Genomic DNA, 22,131 nt, shown 5'->3' with positions numbered 1-22,131 from the left:
ATACTGAGAAAGACAGGCACTGAAATGACTGATGGAAAAAGGGTCAAAATGCTGTTGACAGTGATTTAATAAAATTATACAGGAGGATTCTGTGAACAGCAGCCATGTTTCCCTGCTTCATCATGTTTGTCCTGTTTTCAGAAAAAATGATCTACTGTTGCAGTACCTTCAACACAAAATTGAAATCAAAAGTAAAGTTTAGTAGGTAATTAGTAAGTAAAATTAAAAAATGTTCATAGTATTTTCTGCAACTAAGCAACCAGTCGGCCAGAGTATACAAATATGCTACCTGCTTCCACTTGCATGCCCATGCCCAGTGTAAGTGTATGCTTACATGATATGTGTTTTCAGGTGTGTTGTACGGACGGAGATTATTTCTCAAACACTAAAGCACTAAAACTCTCGTCTGGACGGAGATCATTCTCCTTTTGTTTTCCTCTATGTGATTGCTATGTGTTTTAATACAGCTGAATTCACAGTATGGATGTTCTCATGACATATTTTTCTGCTTCTGTTGTCAGATACAGGAACGAGCATGACATGTGATCACAGCTCATAAGCATTTAGTTGACCAGTTTTCAATAAAGGGTAAGTCCACCAGTACTTTTATGTCTCCAGAGGAAGCTGCGCTTAATCTGATAAATTGCCACTCAGCAGCTAAATTGCATTGTGGGTAACGTAGTTGATAGGTTTTAAAATGCAGTCTGTTGGGCTAACATTGCACTCCTGTATCACTGTTGGACTCATTATGGACTGTTTCAAAACTAATTATCCAAATCACTACTGCAGAGACAGAGATATCACTATTTTTAATCCATGCATTCTTCTTCCTTTTCAAAGGACGTGTACAATTGGTGGAGTTACCCTTTAATGAGCTGCTGAGCTGCGGATAAAATTACTATTTTATAATCACAACATTGTCAGAGAAATGACAGCAGCTGTATAGTGAGATCGGTCATATTGACATTTTAAATGAGATGACACCTGAGGTTTACTGCAACAAAAGGTTGTCACATTCAAGTACAGCAGCAAGGCATCTGGTACCACAAATGAGCTGCAAATGTGTATTTAAGCTCGTAAATCAAGATCAGTGTCAGAATAACAAACAGAAAGAGTGTAGATTTGTGCCCACTGACTGTTTTTTTCTCCGCTGACACTCTGTATGATCACAAATAAAAGTGAATTGAACATTCTGAATGTTACTGGATATTTATAACTTGGTTACATCACATAACACACAATGAACAGTATATGATGCTCACATTGTTCAGAACTCAGGATAACAGCTCTACACAGCTCAGTCTCTTGTAAGTGTGTGTATTTATTAACATATAATAAATGTCAGCACTCATCTCAGCGATGGTAACATGACAACTGGGTAGACATGCAAATTTTTTGCACCTTGTAGTGCGCAATGTTTACCACGCCTGTTGAAGAATATTGGCGCGTTTCCATTCAAGCGGTGCTCAAAAACGTTCAGTCTGTGTTGACTTTTGAAGACAGACTGAAGTAAAAATATTGAAAAAGTAACCATGGTAACATTGTCGCTGACCTCCATTGTCAGGACTAGATCCTGTTGTCCATGTTCAACTCTCAACAGAGATACAAGAGAAGTGAGATGTCTCACTCCTTAGGTACTTACATTGTTAGCTCCGGGAAAAAACAATGTGTCTACTTCAGAATATTATTGATTAAGACTTGTTAAAACAAGTTTTAATTTCTTCTGGATATAGTCTGATGAGGTATATGGTCTGCTGCTTTCTGAACTTCCCGGTTTTTCAGCCAATAGTATTATAGTCATAACAGCATATAATAATTAAATAATTAAAATAGTAAATAATTCATGTAAGCTGAACACAGCAGAAACATTAAAGTTTGTGGAAAAATCTAGCTTATTGTGATGGATAATACAAATCCCCTGATTCTGCATCTACTGTGAAGTGAAGATCTCACGTGTTAATGGACTTCTTAACCAACAGCAAATACACTCATTTGACCTGGGAAAGTTCCCAAGTATGAATTCTGGTTAATTCCAGATTAAAATCTTGGGTAAACAAAAGCAAAAGAAAAAATTAAAAACTAAAATAAATAAATCATGGAATCAGAACTTTCACAGCATTTCAACACTTTTGATATGGATTCATATCTAGGCACTTTTTGGCACTTCATATTCAAAATCTCTCAACATCAAGACAATATACAGTTAGTTTTGTTTCATAAATAAAAATGAGAATTGAACACCTACAGGGTGAGCTGTGATTGGTCAGCCTCAAGTGTGAATTTTCAAAATCATGGATAGAAACGTGATAGACTACAGTCAAATCTGTGAGAAAAAACAAACATTTGTGGATAAATTTGTTCATATTTAAAAAAAAAAAATCATTTGACAAAGTGTCAGCATATTGTGAGAAGACATCTGTGAACCATTTATTTTGGTTGTAAATTCCACACAACATTTGTGAACCTTTATCTTTTTATTAACTATGAAACTGAATCCCTTAATTTTACATCACTTTTTTATCATCAATTTTCTCAGCAGCCCATGAGTATTTATGTAGTGAAGGCACATTGATTGGATTCTAAGGGAACTCTCAGTAGGTTGTAATATATCTCATGGTTTCTCTGCACAGTTTAAGGGCTTTTAAAAGAGTAAAAGAAGTACCAAAACAATTGACCAAATAAAATGCCATCTCTTCATTAATATCTTAAAGGGGTCTTCATTTTTCAATTTAAAGGTGGTCCAATTTGTAAGATTGTTGAGTCTCATTCCCAGCTCGTCAAATACTGATGCTTTGGGTTGGTGACTGGTCTGACCTACCAACCCAAAGCATCAGTACTACAAGAGCTGGGAATGAGATTCAGCAATCAACTATCTTACAAATTAGACCTTTAAGTGCATATTCAAGGATGGTCTTCTATGAAATTTGGTCATTTCCAGGGGTGTTAGCCATTTAAACCCTGTTAACCATGAAAATAACCCCTCACACCTTAACTAAAATAATTAAGGCCCATGTAAGGTTTAAATTAAAATATGGTTTTCACAGTATTTTTCAACTTAAAAGTAAACTGTGCAGTTAATCAGTTAAGATTCTTTAACAAACACTTTGTTTCAATTGAAGGTGTGCAGTGTATTTTGAGGGGTAAATAATAGATTGAACTGTGTTAATTTAAGGAGTTATGTCACAGTGATACATTCAGTTTAATCTTTTGTTTAACAATAATATCTCATAAGGACATTATTGTTTACATCGTACAGTCAACTCATCACATGGCTTTTCATTCAGACCTCAGTCAATCATTCAATAGATTGTAGGCTCAATGATTTGTGTCAATGTTGCAAAAAGTAGAGCTCATTTCTCTCCTCTTTTGTGCATTGTTTTAGGTCACGTCATAGCAGCCATACTAAATTCTATAGCTTGCGTTCCCCTGCAAGGATGCTCTGGTAGATACTATCTGTGAGAGGAATGTAGCTCTTCTGCTGGTAGTCCAACACGTAGAGAGGATCAGTGACTGTTGAGGGGTTGAAGCCGCTCTGCACCAGCTTGAACTTCTGCTGCTTGAAGGTACTCGTCATTTCCATGAGCTCCTGTGGAAAAAACAACAATCAGTGGAATTTCAGGGTATCAGCAGCTTTCACACTGAATTCAATTAGGTTAATACATTTTTTTATATATATATATATATATATATAGAGATATACACATATATACTACCAGTCAAAAGTTTGGACACACCTTCTTATTCAATGGTTTTACTTTATTTTTATTATTTTCTACAATGTAGATCAATACTGAAGACATCCAAACTATGAAGGAACACATATGGAATTATGTAGTAAACAAAAAAGTGTTAAACAAACCAGAATATGATTTATATTTTATATTCTTCAGAGTAGCCTTTTGTTTTGATGACAGCTTTGCGCACTCTTGGCATTCTCTCAATCAGATTCATGAGGTAGTCACCTGGAATGGTTTTCAATTAACAGGTGTGCCTTGTCAAGAGTTAATTTGTGGAATTTCTTGCCTTCTTAATGTGTTTGAGAACATCAGTTGTGTTGTGCAGAGGTAGGGTTGGTACACAGTTCTATACAGGGAATAGCCTTTTTCAACTACTGTTCTAATCCATATTATAGTAAGAACCACTCAGCTAAGTAAAGAGAAACGACAGTCCATCATTACTTTAAGACATGAAGGTCAGTCAGTCCGGAAAATTTCAAGAACTTTCAATGTATCCTCAAGTGCAGTCGCGAAAACCATCAAACACATGATGAAACTGGCTCTCATGAGGACCCTCCCAGGAGAGGAAGACCAAGAGTAACCTCTGCTGCAGAGGATAAGTTCATTAGAGTTACCAGACTCAGAAACCACAAATTAACAGCACCTCAGATTAGAGCCCACATAAATGCTTCACAGAGCTCAAGTAGCAGACCCATCTCAACATCAACTGTTCAGAGGAGACTGTGTGAATCAGGCCTTCATGGTCGAATTGCCGCAAAGAAGCCACTACTGAGGAAGAACAAGAAGAAGAGAACTGTTTGGGCCTAGAAACACAAGGATTGGACTATAGACCAGTGGAAATCTGTACTTTTGTCTGATGAGTCCAAATTGGAGATTTTTGGTTCCAGCAAACCTGAACCTAACTTCAAATATGAAAAAGTATTCACTGTGCGGTTAAATGCTCCCTGTTAGGGTTTTCTTCTTAAATATTAGATAATATATCTGCTGCATTGATGTGTATAACCAAAAAGCCCTATAGGGCTAGTATTACCAGGGGACCTCCCTATGTTTGTGTTTGATGTGGAGCACTCTCACAGGATAAGGAAAATCTATATTTTATTCATATTTAAAGATATTATCTCCTGGATATGATGTCAAGGGTCCATGTAGCATCAACTTCAGAAGCCAAGCATCTGTTCTTCAGCAGCTACATTATTATTATAGTTTAGAGTTGATTTGTTCACAGTATTAATTCACATTTGCAGCTCATTTAGATCAAGTAACAGATGCTTTGTGGCTGTACGTTAATATGACAACCTTTTGCTGCTAATAACCTTCTCTGTCACTTATTTCAGACATCAATATAGCCGATCTCACTGTATAGCTCGACTCCTGTTAAACATATCATGAGCCGCCGCAGTCAAATGTCATACTTGTTTAGTTGTCTGACAACAGAAAAGAACCAGATCCAAAGTCAAAGGATTCACCGACAAATCACAGATTCACTCAGGAGTAATATTATCGCATTTTTACCCTGCAAATTACTGAAAAGTCAGATTCACAGGGAATGAAGATCACAGACATCCTCTGCAATTATTACAAATCTCTAAAGCTCCTCAGGTAAAACACAAATAGAGCTTTTATTAAGCCTTTTTTCCCCAACTGTTCACTTTTCTGTGCTGAATTAATGTAAACTTCACTATAGGCCTCATAATACACAAGACTCATCAACAAATTCAGGATGCAGACCCAGTATGTTAGCATGTCTCTGCTTGTTACCTGAAGCCTTAAGAACAGTGGACGAGCATACGCCGGTAGATCCTTCACCACATGCTCAAACAGCTTCTTTCCATCGAATGTGAGGCCTGGTCTTACAATCATGGCAGCCATTCCTCCTCTGCCCTCATGCCCTGTGGACAGTGGGTCAATGGGAAATTAAATGGTCGCAGAAACATAGAATATGTACTGTATATACTGTATGCGACACATTATTAGGAGGTGATTATTCTGTCTATACTATAAGTTTTCAAAGGCTTTGTAATTTTGTTTTGAAGCAGTCTTTGGAGCAGAGGTTTATACATACCTGGTACTGCCACTCCATACACGTTGACCTCTTGGATAAAATCCACCAGACCAAGAATCTCTGTGACCTCTGTCGTTGCTACATTTTCACCTTTCCACCTGAAATTAGGGGAAAATATGGTATCACTCAAGATGACTAATATAAGATAATCCTTTACTGATCCCCCTGAGGGTACAGTTTGGAAATAACACACCACAAGTAAATGACTTAGAAAGGTCTATTATTAAGGTAACCACTTCCTGGAAGCTTTTATTTTGTTAATGCCATTTTTACTATTTGAGGCTTTTATTTGGAAGCACTTCCAGTGTATAGTGATTGCAGCAAAAGTCAGCAAATTGACATCTGTATAGCACAAACTTTATTCTCTGAAGTGTAACGCCCCTGTTATTGAAAATTAAGAACCTGGCTGGAATGGGAAGAATATATTATTGTGTTTCCTGGAGAACTATGTAGTTTTGGAGAAGAAATTCAAACTCAGAATTTAAATAATTCACAATATTAATGAGGTAATAATACAAACTCAGAAATATGTATTTTTCCAGAAGTGAATAAACAAGCTGTTCCTCTCAGAGGAAAATAAGGTCCCAGAACACTATTTGAAGCTAGAAAGGTGGCAGGGTCCGCCACATATAAACAAAATAAAACAGTACAAATTGTGTTGTCCTTTAAGGTCAGTTTGTTTATTCAGTCATGAAAACAAAGAGAGTTTGTTTATTTATTATATATATTGTTGTCAATGAAGATCTTTCACTTCTGATAAAAAAATTCCCCAAAACAACATAGTGCACCTTTAACTTGTTTAATGTCTGTTAGAAAGCCTGTCCACGCCCCCTGCAGGTGACTGCATGCTGCTCTCTGATGACTGTTGAGAGGCCCAGCCTCCTTTCTTTCATTATTATTGACCTGTTCCTGCATTCATGAGGATAATGTGAGTACTGCACATATAGAGCCTGTTAAGTATCATTATAGAACGAATATATGTTGTAGTTTAACTTTATAGCTTTAACGGTTTGGATTGTAGAGTTGTTACTTGCTCTCACATGCAAGCCTTTTTTCCATAGTTAGCTAACGGTTCACTCGTAAATTGTAGAACTCGGGTGATCATCGATAACTCCTCTAATACATTATCACGTCAGTTAATGTCACAGCCTGTGATTTGCTCTGAGTGTCTGCATGTTGAAATTTGCTGTTATAGTAATGCCTTATTCTGACGTGAATCTCCATTTCTGTATGCTCTGTGTATAGACTTAATTGCCTTGTGCTTAAATGCCTCATGTCAGTTGTAGTAGCACTAAGGCTAATACTGTGCATTGGAAGATTATGGCTACCGTGTTAAGTCAAGTTAGTGATTATATTAACTGTTGTTGATTAATACAATATTTGTGATTATTATTATATTATAGCCTATCATTATATTGATAGTCCTAATTGTATTCTCCTTTTATTTCTCATAGACCACAAACACAAGCTCAACCCCACACACAGACTCAAGACAAATAAAGTCTACACACAATGTGCAGCAATTAAGAAATAAATCCTCTTGGGAACATGATATCTCTTCTCTGGAGTCAAGTCCATATCTGCCACCTCAGCCAGCTATAAATTGTGGGAGTTCCTTGCCCTCCGTTTCAGTGTCCATTTATATGTGCTTTGGTGAATCTAAAAGGTAACGTGTGTTGAAATATGTTATTGTAAAGGCCATGCCGACGTCAGCTTCTCACAGAAAAGTTTTACAGTCACGTAACACGTAAACATCTGCTTTCAAGCCTTCCCACATATGTATGCTGCGTGTCAGTGAACGTCATGATTAATGCAAGTGTATACCGTTAAGGCTCGTGACATCCCTGCCATCAGTTTGTAAGGCTTTGTTAGTACTGAAAATTTCTTATCTTAATTTTTCTTAATCTTAAAAATGTTTTTAAAACAGAAAGAATCGTTAAAAGTTTTTTTAAGGTTATCTTACAGGTAATCTCTTTTACACATATATATGATAAATGGATTTCAGGATCCTGCATATCCCATAATGCAACCTAATAACAGAACCTTCAAGCAAATGAAGTGACAAGTACAAAGTATGACCACTAGACAGCTGTGTTACATTTATGTGTACAATGTGTCACAGCACATCCAAGACTCAATTAAGAAACTGATCTGTCTTTTTTGTTGTTACTTTGGTGTTAATAAATGTAACACAGCCATCTAGTGGTCATTCTATGTACTTGTTAAATGTGAGTTCATTTGCTTTCCACTCAGTTGTCTGAACTATAGTCCTGACCTGTCTCTGCAAAAAGGAAACTGTGTGCTGAGGGTGACACCCTGTAGAAGGCTGTAGGTGCTCTTTGTAGGTTGTTACTCAGTTGTTTTAACATCCATCGTCTGGACTTTTAGTCACTCTGCTGCCTCAATTCTGTTTTAAATCCATCTGGGTTGTTACTTAACAAGCATCTTTTTCCTTGTGCCCTGCAAAGAGTACCTTCATTACATTTTGTTTGAACCCCTGAGCACTCTGGATTCTATCTTTCTGAACTAAAAATCCAGTTTTAGAACAGAACCTATCTCAATAGTATTTTGTGTTGTTCAATCCTTACGTTTAGATAAGGACGATAATTTTTAAAGAACAATCTGGACCTTAAACAAACTCCATTTCCCATAAACCCCAGACTGTGAGTCCTTGAGACCTTGAGATGAGTCCATTAGTAACTTAAGTGGCTGGGATGAGTTGAGACATGTCTATAATGACAGCAGGACGGACAGCACTGAGGGCTCTATAGGTTTGTAGACAGCAGAGATTACAGCTAAATACATTTATTTAGCATTTAACATTTACTGAAAATTGAAGAGAGCTTTGGTGAGTTTTATGGATATCAAAGTTTCAGTCACAAAAGTGCCTGAACTGCTATGCAGTCAAATTTTCAAGGGAGCTGGAGTTCTTTGTTCAGTAGAAAGTAAACCTCAGGAACATGCTTCATTTCTTCAGAAAAACTGATGAAAGAAATGCTGAATGAGAGACTGATCAGATCCCATCATAGCCCAGTTGGATGTCATGACTGTATATCATGTCTTTGCTTCGCCCTCCCTGCCTAGTAAATGCACACATCTTTGAACTCCACACCTCTAGTTTGTATCGCAGCCTTCCTGTTACATGTGTTGTCCTCAAGCCTGGTGATGAGACTGAACACCATCACAGGAGTGGATGTTTTAAAGGCCCTGGTGTATAGTTCATACATGCAGTAAAGACATCTCAAACGTGTTATCCCACTTTACCTGAAGGTGTCTCCCACTCTGTCTCTGAAACAGATGAAGCCCTCCTGGTCTTCAGCCATGAGATCACCTGTGTTAAAGTAGGCGTCCCCCTTCACAAACACATTTCTCAACAGCTTCTTCTCAGTCAGCTGTTTGCTTCCAGCATAGCCAAAGAACGGAGTGAGGACGCTCACCTTGGACAGTAAAAGCCCTGTCTCACCTGAGAATGTGAATGGGACGGAAAGTCTTATATGAATACAAATCATTTTAAGGTGATGTCAACTTTCTACAGAGAAAATTATTTTGTGGAAATGTTCAGGAGTTGCACTCTCACCTCTTTCCACTTGCTGACAGAAACCATGCTGATCTTTCACTGGTTCATCTTTCACCATGTCATACTTTACCAGATTATACTTAAACAGGAGCTGCACAAAAAAGATAAGAAGAAAGAAAGGTAGTGTCATTATGACGGCTAGTGTCATTAAAATATAAACTAATTAATGCAACAATCACCCACAAATCAACCTTAAGTTAATTATCAGGAGTCTGTCTTAGTTAAGACCAGTCTTTAGAATTGATTCTACATCGCTTGCACCAACTAAACTTCATCCTAGTCTTAATTTATGCAGTCTCAGTGATGCACGTTCATATGAATGTGCCCATGGCTGTTGCCTAGCAGCAGTGTGTGTCACTAGGATACATTTTTGTATCGCCGTACATCGGAGTGGCGCAGCTCCTTTAGGGAACAGGGCAGTACATAATGCATGTGTGTAAGGAGTGTGTGGTGGAGTGAGAGAGTGAGTGGCAGGAAGTGATGGTGAATACAAGCGAAGCAGAGAAGAAAGGTGAGCAGTAAGTTGTAATTTCAACGCTACTCAAGAACAAAGAAAATCTCCTGTGTGTTGTTTCACATCTGCCACTGTCCCGCTAATGTGTAGCTAATCATTTCTAATTTAACACAACCTAGTGGAGAATCAAAGAGAAAAAAAGGCAATTTCACAGACATTGACATAATAAAATGAAAAATCTGTACAGCCACCACAAATGACTGCCAAGCTGTCCAACATCATAACAGAAGTTCTGTGAGTGGTTAAGTGAAGGGAAACTAAAACGCTGGCTATGACAAACTCTGAATATTTATCCCCTCTTGTAAATTCAGCAGATGTAATACATTAGGTAATTCCTTTCTCTGTCTAAAAAAAGCATTGTTTCAGTTCATCCCAGTGTGTTACAGTATTGACTGCTTAAAAAGGCTTAAACATAGTGCAACCGGCGTAACTGTCCGGTCAGACTTACAACACCAAGTTACGACTGACTTAGCTTAAGACCAGGCGTAAGCCCTGTTGCTACAAACGGCCCATGATGGTCTTCACAGCAGAAGTTTTGACACTACATCTCATGATCTTCATCAGCAAACTGTGTTTGCTGAGTTGTTATGGTGATGGAACTGCAAGATATTGTTTAAAGCTATATTTTATTAAAAAACTATAGACCAAATCACTGTGACGTCGCAGTAACAACAGTCACTTCAGGGCAGTCGATTGGTGGATGATTTGAAATCTTTGTTATTTCTGTTGTCATTTTAGCCGTAACTGTAACATTTAAATATATATAGTTAAACACTGTGGTCTGACCTCTCTGACATTTCTGTTGTGTTTATTACCAATAAATGTATTATTTCATTAATTTCTCAGGTAATAATGCATGGATCTTGATGACGAATCAGTGGATTTAAGTGGCTAGTATCTGTGAGTGAGTACAATTTGATGCAGATCCAAATAAAAATCTGGATCTAACTGATTTAAATATCTTTTAATTGATATTGGATTAGGCTTGACTGAATTGAAATACTTTTGGGCCTTTGCGGAGGTATGCGCTCTACGGAGTGCTATTCTAGTTTTATGGTTTGCTAGTGTCTTTGATATACCAAATCTACCCAACAGTTACATCTCACCACCAGTTGGACTGCCTGACAATTAAATCAGACTAATAATTTGAGACTAACAATTAACTGATTCATTGATTAACTGTTAACTATTATACTAATTGGTTACTATTTTGATAATCAATCAATCAGTTTGAGTCATTTCTTAAGAGAGCTAAGGTTAAAATTCTCATCTTCTTAAATGTGAATATTTCCAGGTTTGTCTCCTCCTCTTTGACAGTAAACTGAGACAAATCAATGAATCGTTTGATCCAGAAAATAATTGACAGATTAATCAACAATAAAAATAATTGTCTCCACACTAATGTTAGTAAAAGTGTTAATATATGAAAGCACCAAACATGCATTGTAAATGATCATATCATTAACAACACGTTTGATCTCCATCCCCCCCTCCACAGCAGCTTATTTTAAGGATTAGATTGCTCTTATAGGCCCTCCCATGACCCAGGGCATCGGACAACTGACCTGTGTTCCCCCCCTGTGGGCAACCCTTCATAACATTATAGCACCATCAGGGGGTCTTTTCTCAATCAAGACATATCTTAAACACATTTTGAAGACAATGTCAATAATTGCTATTTCAGGATCTGATTACTTTGTCCACCACCAACAACACACAGTAACTATTTAACTCCACCAAGGAGGTCATTTTTCACCCATGTCTGTGTGTTTGTTGGTTGGCTTGTTGGCAGGATTACACAAAAAACTACTGAACGGATTTCCACCAAACTTGGATGGAGGATGAGTCTCAGCCCAGAGTAGACCCTGTTAACTTTTGGTGTGTATCCAGATAAGGGGACGGATCAAGGAAATAGGTTTTTTTTCTCCACATTTTCATTAATCTCTCAGTGAATAATGCATGGATCTTGAATAAAAATTCAAGATCAGCAGCTGTGGCTCAGGGGGCAGAGCCAGCGTCTTGTTGGTCGCTGGTTTCAATTCCCCTGGTCTACATGCCGAAGTGTCCTTGGGCAAGATACTGAACCCCAAAACTGCTCCTGATGTGCTGATCGGCACCTTGCATGGCAGACTGTAAGTCGCTTTGGACAAAAGCGTCTGCTAAATGTAAATGTAATGTAAAGAAATAGCTGCCATATTTAGGTGGCTGGTATCTATATGTTAGTACAATTCTATGTGGATCCAAATAAAAATCTATTAGTCCTCCACAACACAATGGAGATAATGATTCCACCTGCATTGTTTTGTTCCCCTGATGGTCGGCTGTTGCAGATCTGGTGAGCTTGAATTATGGTTAAGCAGTTATGGGTGGCTTAAAGTTTAGAGTGATACAGGGCTATCCAGTTTGATATTGGATTAAGCTTGATTGAATTAAAGTGGACTGCTGGGCCTTGGCAGAGGTATGTGCTCTACTGAGCGACATTCTAGATACTACATGTTACAGAACTAACAATCCTGTTAACTAAATTAGGATATGTGACATTAAATGATTATGTTGTATAACTTCACTTTTATAATCTTAAACAGTGTCTCAGCAGGAAAGGCACTGACAGGTCTAAGAATAGCTGAGGTCAGAGATTAGAGCTAAATACATGTAGCCACTCTTTTGTAACTCCTCTGATTCAGAGCAGCTCCACAGACAAGCATTATTGAGGTTAATACCTACAACAGCCACAGTAAAGCCACTTTACTGGTCATCCTTGGTAACTGTCTAAACAGACTTACAGTTTACTCACGACAACTAATCAAAGTTGACATTCGTTACCCAGCCTCTTTCATGTTTCAGCAGCGCAATGATGTTCATGCCCTGACACATTATTTTTACATGAGAGGGTATTTATTATCTTGTCAATCACAAACACTACTATTGCATTACAATTTATTGTTATTATCAAAAAAGGTGCAAGGTGATTTATGGGTCATTATACAACACAGGGTTGCATAACGAAATTAAAGTTTGTAAACACCTTCATGCCACACGTATTACAGAACATATATACAGTTATGACATGTGTGTTCAGCACCTGACTCATGGCTTACCTACTGCTACTACATGCTTTGGAAAGCCAGGCCTTACACAGAGTGGTTTTAGAGATCACACAGATCTGTTTGATGAGACACATGAATGGCTGCTGAGTAGTTTCAGATTGCCACGAGCACTGCTTATGGATTAGTGCAATAACCTGGAGCCTCAGGTTAGGTGGAACACACGGTGGTCAAATCCCGTACCTCTATACCTCCAAGTTCTCGGTGCACTCCGAGTTTTGGCCACAGGATGATTTCAGAGAGAGATAGGAGACAGATCAGGCATTTCAAAGTCCTCTTTGAGCCGTGTGCTTCAGAGGGTACTGAAAGCAATAGTATCATTCATGCCCCAGTGCATATCGTTCCTGTACACTGCTAACCAGCAGGTAGAGATTAAGAGCACTTTTTTTTGCTGCCAAATATCATCACTGGTGCTGTAGATTGCACGCATACACGGATCAGAGCACCCTCTCCAGATCCATTGCCATTCCTCAACCGAAAGCTGTATCACTCTATTAACGGCCAAATAATATCAGATGCAGACTGCCTCCTTCTGAATGTCGTGGCCCGTTGGCCAGGGGGAGCACACGACTCCTTTGTGCTGCAGAATAGTTCCATGGAGATGTGTCTGGCTCAAGGAGCTGGTGGAGATGAGTGGCTGATGCTGGTGGTAAATGATTTGTAATTCTAAAAACCACCATCCAGCTTAATTATTATAAAACTCAATTTTACAGAAATGTAACATAGGTGACCGAGGTTATGCCCTCACTGGTGATGGCTGATGGCACCCCTGACAAATCCCCAGACCAGACAGGAGCACTCTTACAACCACCGGCACACACACCCGCTCCATGGTAGAGCGCACAGTTGGGCTGAAGGCCGGGTGGATGTACCTTGATACTGCAGGTGGAAAGCTCATATACACCCCGGAGAAAGCATGCTTAATGGCAATGGCCTGCTGTACACTGCACAATATGGCAATGAGACATGTCAAACCACTTTCTTTTGATCTCAGTAACTGTGCGTCCCTCTGCTGACTCTGTATTCACAGCATCACAGACGATTTGCCAGTGCTGTGTTTTTGACGTTCGTGTAACGCCAGTGCCCTGCCCTTATATGGTGTTTAGTGGGCATAACCTATGCTAATTGGAAACAATCAGCCACGTGCCTCCAATTTACAATGAAGTGGGATTCATCATTCAGCACACCTGGGTTAGAGCAGGTTTGGATGGTAAGAATGTTTGCTGCATCTTAAGAGAATGTTGCTGCATGAGGCCCATTGTGTTGTACTTTTATATTGTATTACATTATACTGTATTAAATCATATCCAAAGATGTTTATTTTGAAAACAACATTTGACACATCTTTTTATTACATATATTGTAATTTTAAAATATCATGTTGCATTTCATTATATTCTATGAGTAGCAGGATCACACAAAAACTACTAAGTGGATTTCCATGAAACTAGGATGGAGGATGGGTCTTGGCCGAGAATAGATCCCGATTTTTGGTGCGGATCCAGATTAAGGGAAGGATCCCTTTTTTCTCACTTTCTTTCATTGCAAAGAGGCATTTTTTCCACATTTTGATTAATTTCTCAGGGAATAAGGCATGATGAGGATGTTGATGAAAAAACTGGCATTTTTAGGTGTCTGGTATCTACAGGTGAAACTCGAAAAATTAGAATATCGTGCAAAAGTTCATTCATTTCAGTAATTCAACTTAAAAGGTGAAATTAATATATTATATAGACTCATTACATGCAAAGCAAGATATTTCAAGCCTTTATTTGTTATAATTTTGATGATTATGGCTTACAGCTTATGAAAAGCCCAGATTCAAAATCTCAGAAAATTAGAATATTACATGAAATCAATAAAAAAAGGATTTTAAATACAGAAATGTCGGCCCTCTGAAAAGTATAATCATGTATATGTACTCAGTACTTGGTTTGGGCCCCTTTTGCATGAATTACTGCCTCAATGTGGCGTGGCATGGATGCTATCAGCCTGTGGCACTGCTGAGGTGTTATGGAAGACCAGGATGCTTCAATAGCGGCCTTCAGCTCTTCTGCATTGTTCGGTCTCATGTCTCTCATCTTTCTCTTGGCAATGCCCCATAAATTCTCTATGGGGTTCAGGTCAGGCAAGTTTGTTGGCCAATCAGGCACAGTAATCCCATGGTCATTGAACCAGGTTTTGGTACTTTTGGCAGTGTGGGCAGGTGCCAAGTCCTGTTCGGGATCCGTCTGTGTGTGGTGGCTCTTGATGCAGTAGCTCCAGCCTCAGTCCACTCCTTGTGAAGCTCCCCCACACTTTTGAATGGCCTTTTCCTGACAATCCTCTCCAGGCTGCGGTCATCCCTGCTGCTTGTGCACCTTTTTCTTCCACACTTTTCCCTTCCACTTAACTTTCTATTAATGTGCTTTGATACAGCTCTTTGAGAACATCCAACTTCTTGGGCAATGACCTTTTGAGGCTTTCCCTCCTTGTGGAGGGTGTCAATGATGGTTTTCTGCACAACTGTCAGGTCAGCAGTCTTCCCCATGATTGTGAATTCTGCTGAACCAGACCGAGACCATTTAAAGGCTCAGGAACCCTTTGCAGGTGTTTTGGATTAATCAGCTGATTAGAGTGTGACACTTTGAGCCTACAATATTGAACCTTTTCACAATATTCTAAATTTCTGAGAGCTTGAATTTTGGGTTTTCATGAGCTGTAAGCCATAATCATCAAAATTATAACAAATAAAGGCTGAAATATCTCACTTTGCACGTAATGAGTCTATATAATATATTAGTTTCACCTTTTAAGTTGAATTACTGAAATAAATGAACTTTTGCATGATATTCTAATTTTTCGAGTTTCACCTGTATGAGTGAGTACAAAAGGGAACTGTTGGGCCTTGGCGGAGGTATGCGCTCTGCTGAGTTCCATTCTAGTTTGTGATGTTTCTAAGTTTGCTAACTTTGTCTCAAAAGCCTTGAAAAAAAGACAAGATGGACAATTGAACTAGTCTTCACTTGGATTCATCTTCTATGTTGCAGTTATATCGCTTTATCAGTGATTTATGGATAACGTTGAAGACAATAAGGTCTGAACACCAGTGGTATTGTTTTCGGGGGAATTTGTCTTATCTGATAATAGTGTGTGTTGTATTCTGTATTCAATGCAAGTTGGGCATGTTTAATAACTCAATCATGATTATCATCACAATTAACAAATCACAGATATATCATAAAAGAACAGTAACACAGTATTGTAATGTATTTCATTGTACTGTACGGTGTAACAACACTTCTCAGAGATAATCTCAACAAAACTGCAGATGCTTCACAAAGATAATTATTGTTATAGTGGACAACCTGATATTTCACAGGTGTGCATTATACTGTGAGCACACTATGCTACATACAGTTAGCTGACAGACCCTTAAGCATCCTGTAGATGGAGGACAGTTGCTACATGGTGGATAATGCATCTGAAAGAAAGATCTCCTCTAAGCTGTTTACCCCTCCCCCACCACTTACTACAGTTTACTCGGCTAACCGTGTCACTTTAGTGGTCAAATTTAAGTCTTGCACAATGCTTCTGCCACAAGATGTGCCTGATTAGCAGCAGTGCTTGGGGAATAAACCTGGGTTGCATATATGATAAATGCACCTCTTAAACAAAACCATACAACCGGCCATGATTAAAAATAGATTTACATAATGCATAGATGAATTTGCTGCATGTGCACATACACTACTGTGCAAGTCAAAGGTATGCCTGCTCCGACCTATAGTGTTACAATTATTTATTATTTTATTTTTCGGATTTTAAAATGAATATACATCCCTAAGATATGTATTGCATTCTTAGGAGGAGGCAATATTAGCTGCTCTGTTTCAACAGTGTTCGACTAAAGAAAACATGCACACAGACTCAAATTCAACCATGATGTTCGGTCTGGAGATGCAGTGTCTTAAACCGATGGTGAGTAAGAAAAAGTCTAAATAACACATGTCATTTTTTATGCTGTGAGTAGAGGAAAAGTCTGCAAGCTGCTAGGCTCATTAATGCAATGTCCTGGTGTAAGCCTTTTTTTCTAAGAGTGTGTCAATTTAAAGTTAACTCTACCGCACTTTATAAATTATGTATGTGCTGTTGTTTTAGTTTCATGGCCAAAAGCAGAAACGATAGGAACGGCAGCTTCTTCTGTACATGACTGAACAAGAAGATGATATAAATCAATATGACATTGTATCATAATGAAACTCGGATATGCTTGTCCAATGTTTACACGCAATTTATTCCGTCTATTGTCACTCTCCCTCTTAGACTCTCGTTTCTCTACATCGGTCTTCCTTTTTTTGGCTTGCTTAGCCTTGTACGCTTTTGTTGGTAATGCCAGGATAGCGGCTTTTCCTGCCGGGACGTCCGCCGTTGCACCTTCACCACCGATGGAAGGTGAACGCGCATCGACTTTGGTCGAGCAACCAATAGGAACGCCCAAAACAGCTTGCTCTGTAAAATGAACTGTGATTGGCTGAACACTGCCGTCACGGCACTGATTTTTTAAAGCCTGAATACAGAGCCAAGAGGAGACACAGGAGTCCAGTGTTCTGTCATAACACTATGAATTACAATATGCTGAAAGGTTAATATTGATTTTTGGCCAAATGACGCCAGAAATAACTTACACACTCAAGCTTTAAGATTTATTAGTAAAAAAAAAAGAACAAAAAAAAAACAAAAAAACTTTTTTATCTTCCTTTAATTGACTTGATCTTGTTTTGGTATTGTGCTTACAATTACTACTTGTGAGGAATTGCACCACCTTAAACATATTGGGGAACCTCACACCTCATGAAGTATGAAGTACCTAATAGTCAGTGTATTACATACAGTAGATGGCAATAAGCCTGCCTCCAGTTTGGAGGAGCAGACAGTAGTACCAGAGTAGGAAGCTTAGCAATGTACTGCTGTAGACAGGATTAGCAGTAAGACGAATTGTAGCCACCTAAAGAAATCAGTTTAAGTGTACACGATATTTAGATATTTTTACTATTTACTTTGCTATCAGACAGTCCTTTCCCTTGGCACTATATTCTTCTCAACTCTAGCACTTCTATATTCCTACGCATGCTACAAACTGTATTATACTGCAAATCAGCGCTTTGGGTTGGAATTTCAGTGGTTTATTGAAGAGCCAACAAAAACAAGAGTTATTATGACAGTAGCGACAAAATGCTGTATGCTAAATATAATGCACACTTTAACTGATAGAGATGTTTTAGTTGGGCCTGTTTGAGGTGGCTAGAATAGGCTTTACATTGCTTAGCTTTAATGCTGTGTCCCGTTGTCCAAACTGTGGGCGTGCTGAGGGTATAAACTGAATATGGATAAGTACCCCATACAACCCCACTTCAAAAAACCCGACCTATCCCTGTAGGGTCACTAAGCACTCACCCTGTAGATGAAGTTGGAGCGGCCCACAGTTCCAATCTTGCCAATGTGGTTCATGAAAACCAGGTTTCCCTCAGTGGAGCCGTACACCTCGCACATTTTAATGTTTCCAAAGCGATTCAGGAACTCCCGCCAGACGTCCTGCCGCAACCCATTCCCTACGCCAATCCGCACCTTGTGAACTTTATCCACCTCTGTCTGATGGAGGGAGAAGGATGTGATGACATTAAAGTTAGCAGAATATATCCTACAACTGATCATTTCTCAATTATGATGAATTAGAAATGCTTGAAATTCAAGAAATGTTTTATGTTTTGTACATATTATCATTGAGCTGACACACTGATACATACAGGAAGAGGCCAGAAATGCAATATGCTTTCGAACTGCTGATCTCAAGAACAAAAACGTAGTGTTTGTGTGTGTGTGTGTGTGTGTGTGTGTGTGTGTGTGTGTGTGTGTGTTTTACAAATAAATACCATGAGTAAAAGTTGATAGAACACAATGACCCTCAGTAGGAGAGTCAATCTGTCAGAATTTTACCACACATTCACACACACACACACACACACACACACACACACACACACACACACACACACACACACACACACACATTTTGGTGTTCTATATTAATGTTCTTAACTGCAGTAATTACATTTTATTTTTTATGCACCAAACACAAAGGCAAATTCCTTCCTCTAAAAAAGGAGTGGCATTTTATCGTCCACTATTGCACTGATATTTTTGTGAATTTTGTAAACTTTGTAATAAATGGCAACACACGAAAGGCTTCTTGTGTTGACAATAACTGAAATGAAACATTTCAACCTGCTGGAAAGGCTTTTTTACCAGCTTTACTCAAATGTGGGTTACAAGGGTTGTGTAGTTTGCCTGCTTACACAGACCTGTGTTTGTTACACCAGTAGAATGAGTTGTTCTTGAAATTTAGTATCAATGTATACCTCCAAAAGTTTTATTTTGCACTTACTGTGTAACACAAGAATGCAACAACTGAGCAATCAGGATTATATAGGTAAATAAATATATATATAGAAGTAACTATTTACTTTACAATTTTAACAACTTGCAATAATGAATTTGCATAGAAACAAATTAAATATATAAAATATGTGCCAAAAAGGGTTTGGACTAAACATTGAGAAAGGGGGAAATACTGCCCCCTCTCTGTTTGAAGCAGGTGGCTGGAAATTACAAACAGCTCCTTTAATACTTTTATTCAAGTACTTTTTATATGGGTGACTTTCACTTTTACCAAAGTAATATTTTAACAGCATATCTTTACCTTTACTCACATATGACTTTTGGTACTTTTTACAAAATTTTACAGAAATTCACTACATGTCCATTAGTCTGTTTTGTGTGGACTGTGACATTTTTTTTATCACATGGCCATCTTTGCACATTGATCACTATTAGGGGTGTCACGATCTCGATTGTAAGTCAGATATCGATCGAAATGCCGTCACGATCTCAACCACTGAAATCAAAGGTGGAATCAAGGATTTAGCCACGCCCCCAGAATCACGTCCAGCAGGTGTGCCAAGAGGGAAAAAAAACACACACAGTATGTCGTAGCGCGGTGTGTGGATTCAGATCGGATCCGGCGTTGCAGCGAAAACACAGAGTAATGACTTAATCGTTATCTTTAATCTGTCGATGAGGACAAATAATCACTAGTAGGTCCAGGATGCTAGCAGCAAAACAACATAGTAGCTTTCCTTTTCAGCAAACTGATCAGCGGGGGTCCCCAACACGTCACACACACATACCATGGAGTGACACTTCCACACTGCCGCACTACCCTACTGCGTTTTCCCGCACCACCGTCTGCTTGCTATGCGCGTGTAGCATACGCTTCCACAGGCAAAATGACAAATATGGCAGGACATCTCCGCAAGCATCATAAAGAAGTAGACTTGACTGAGAAAACAACACCACATATATATATATATATATATATATATATATATACATATATATATATATATATATATATATATATGTCACCACATATTGGATGTTTTGTTGTGAAATTGAATGACATCTGCTGTGAGTGCACACTGCAGTTACAAAAAGAGTCACTAGATGGCAGCTACCCTCTGACTTCTCTTCTTTTGTTTACAGTTAGTTTCCAATTGGCTGGTGACACAAGTTATTGTCATTTATATTGTTAATCAATTATTTCAGTCGACAACAAGACCTTAGTGTGGTACATTGCAAACGAATAATGGAGATTATATCACTCGTGACACCATGAAGACCATCTTTTGAAATAAGAATTTCAAAATTAAATGAGTTATAATGGCATAAAAGCATTCTAGTCTAAAAATGGCATAGTCATCTGAGTTAAAATAAAAAATAAAATAAAAAGATCGAGAATCGAATTGAAAAAGAATTGTGACACCCCTAATCACTATGCATAATGAAAGCATAGAAGCAGTAATTAGTAGTCACGCTTGTTTGAACACATTGACCTTGTGAAAAGGTGCTTATGTGATGTACGTGTCCACATATTTAATTTGCCAATCAGTGGCGAGGACAGTCGAGGGCAGCCTTCCACCCACACAGCCAAATTACAGAGGGAGAGTGGACAAAGAGGACTTTGAGTCCACCCTCAAGAAGGAACAAGCTCTGCCCTCACAATGCGTGTGTGTGTGCATGTCTATGTGTCCACTATCTGAGGACACAAACACGAAAACAAAGACCCTGCTTGTCTTTCTGCAACAGTTGTGCACAATGTTACTCGAAGCAGTGACTATAAAGAACTCTTCACAAAGGAGGCCTGCCTACTGTACAGAGCATTGATGCGTTTTTCTGTCGCTCTACTCTAACTCACTCATCCTGTCATTCATTAAGTTGCAATGTTTGTAAAGCTGGACCTGTTTTAGTGTGTGGGTAACCAGCTGACATTATGTGACTTGACATCATGTAAATAACATGATGTCAAGTCATGTTAAGTAAAGATTAAAACATTAAGATATTTTGATGAGGAATGATTTGTGTGTGAGTCCACCAGAATCAATTCAAAATCACATTCAACAATCACACAGTAGGGCTGGCCAACACGGTGCCTATAAAAAGTATTCACCCCCTAAATTGTTTTCCCGTTTGATGGCTTTTATAAATGGAATCATGGTCAATATACATATATAAAAATTACCAAAGAAAAAGCTTTTTAATGTCAAAGTGAAAACATATTTCTAAAAAGTAGTGTGAAAATGAATGATTGCATAAGTATTCACCCCCTTCAAGTCAGTATTTAGTAGATGCATCTTTAGCCTCAATCACAGCACTGACTCTGTGTGGAGAGGTCTCAATCGGGCTTGCACATCTGGACACTGCAATTTTACTCTGATCTCCTTTGCAAAACTGCTCAAGCTCTGTCAGGTTGCACGGGGATCGGGTGTGAACAGCCCTTTTCAAGTCCAGCCACACGTTCTCTATTGGATTGAGGTCTGGGCTTTGACTGGGCCACTCCAGAACATTCCCCTTTTTGTCTTTAAACCATTTCTGTGTAGCTTTCCTGTGTGCTTCAGGTCACTGTCTTGCTGGAAAATAAATCTTCTCCCAAGTGGTAGTCCTCTTGCAGACTGAATCAGGTTGCCCTCCATGATTTCCCTATATATTGCTGCATTCATTTTACCCTCTATCTTTACAAGCCTTCCAGGGCCTGCTGCTGG

At 38.6% G+C, this 22,131-nt stretch overlaps 1 protein-coding gene across 1 annotated transcript in view; it reads right to left on the bottom strand.

Moving 5' to 3' along the window:
• Positions 1 to 1,301: 1,301 nt before the first annotated feature.
• slc27a6 (solute carrier family 27 member 6) overlaps positions 1,302 to 22,131 on the bottom strand; it is a 41,415-nt gene continuing 20,585 nt past the window's right edge. The window contains exons 5-10 of the mRNA XM_073477666.1: positions 18,431 to 18,625; positions 9,377 to 9,467; positions 9,064 to 9,262; positions 5,800 to 5,897; positions 5,496 to 5,626; positions 1,302 to 3,586 (exon numbers count right to left, since the gene is read on the bottom strand). Of these exons, the coding sequence (XP_073333767.1) occupies positions 3,410 to 3,586; positions 5,496 to 5,626; positions 5,800 to 5,897; positions 9,064 to 9,262; positions 9,377 to 9,467; positions 18,431 to 18,625 (891 nt within the window). The 3' untranslated portion in view covers positions 1,302 to 3,409. The remainder of the gene's footprint in view (positions 3,587 to 5,495; positions 5,627 to 5,799; positions 5,898 to 9,063; positions 9,263 to 9,376; positions 9,468 to 18,430; positions 18,626 to 22,131) is intronic.

Source organism: Pagrus major, chromosome 12 (assembly GCF_040436345.1).
Source record: "Pagrus major chromosome 12, Pma_NU_1.0".
Lineage (NCBI taxonomy): Eukaryota > Metazoa > Chordata > Actinopteri > Spariformes > Sparidae > Pagrus > Pagrus major.
The sequence above is the reverse complement of the archived record's forward strand: the minus strand, read 5'-3'. Positions and strand labels throughout refer to the sequence as shown.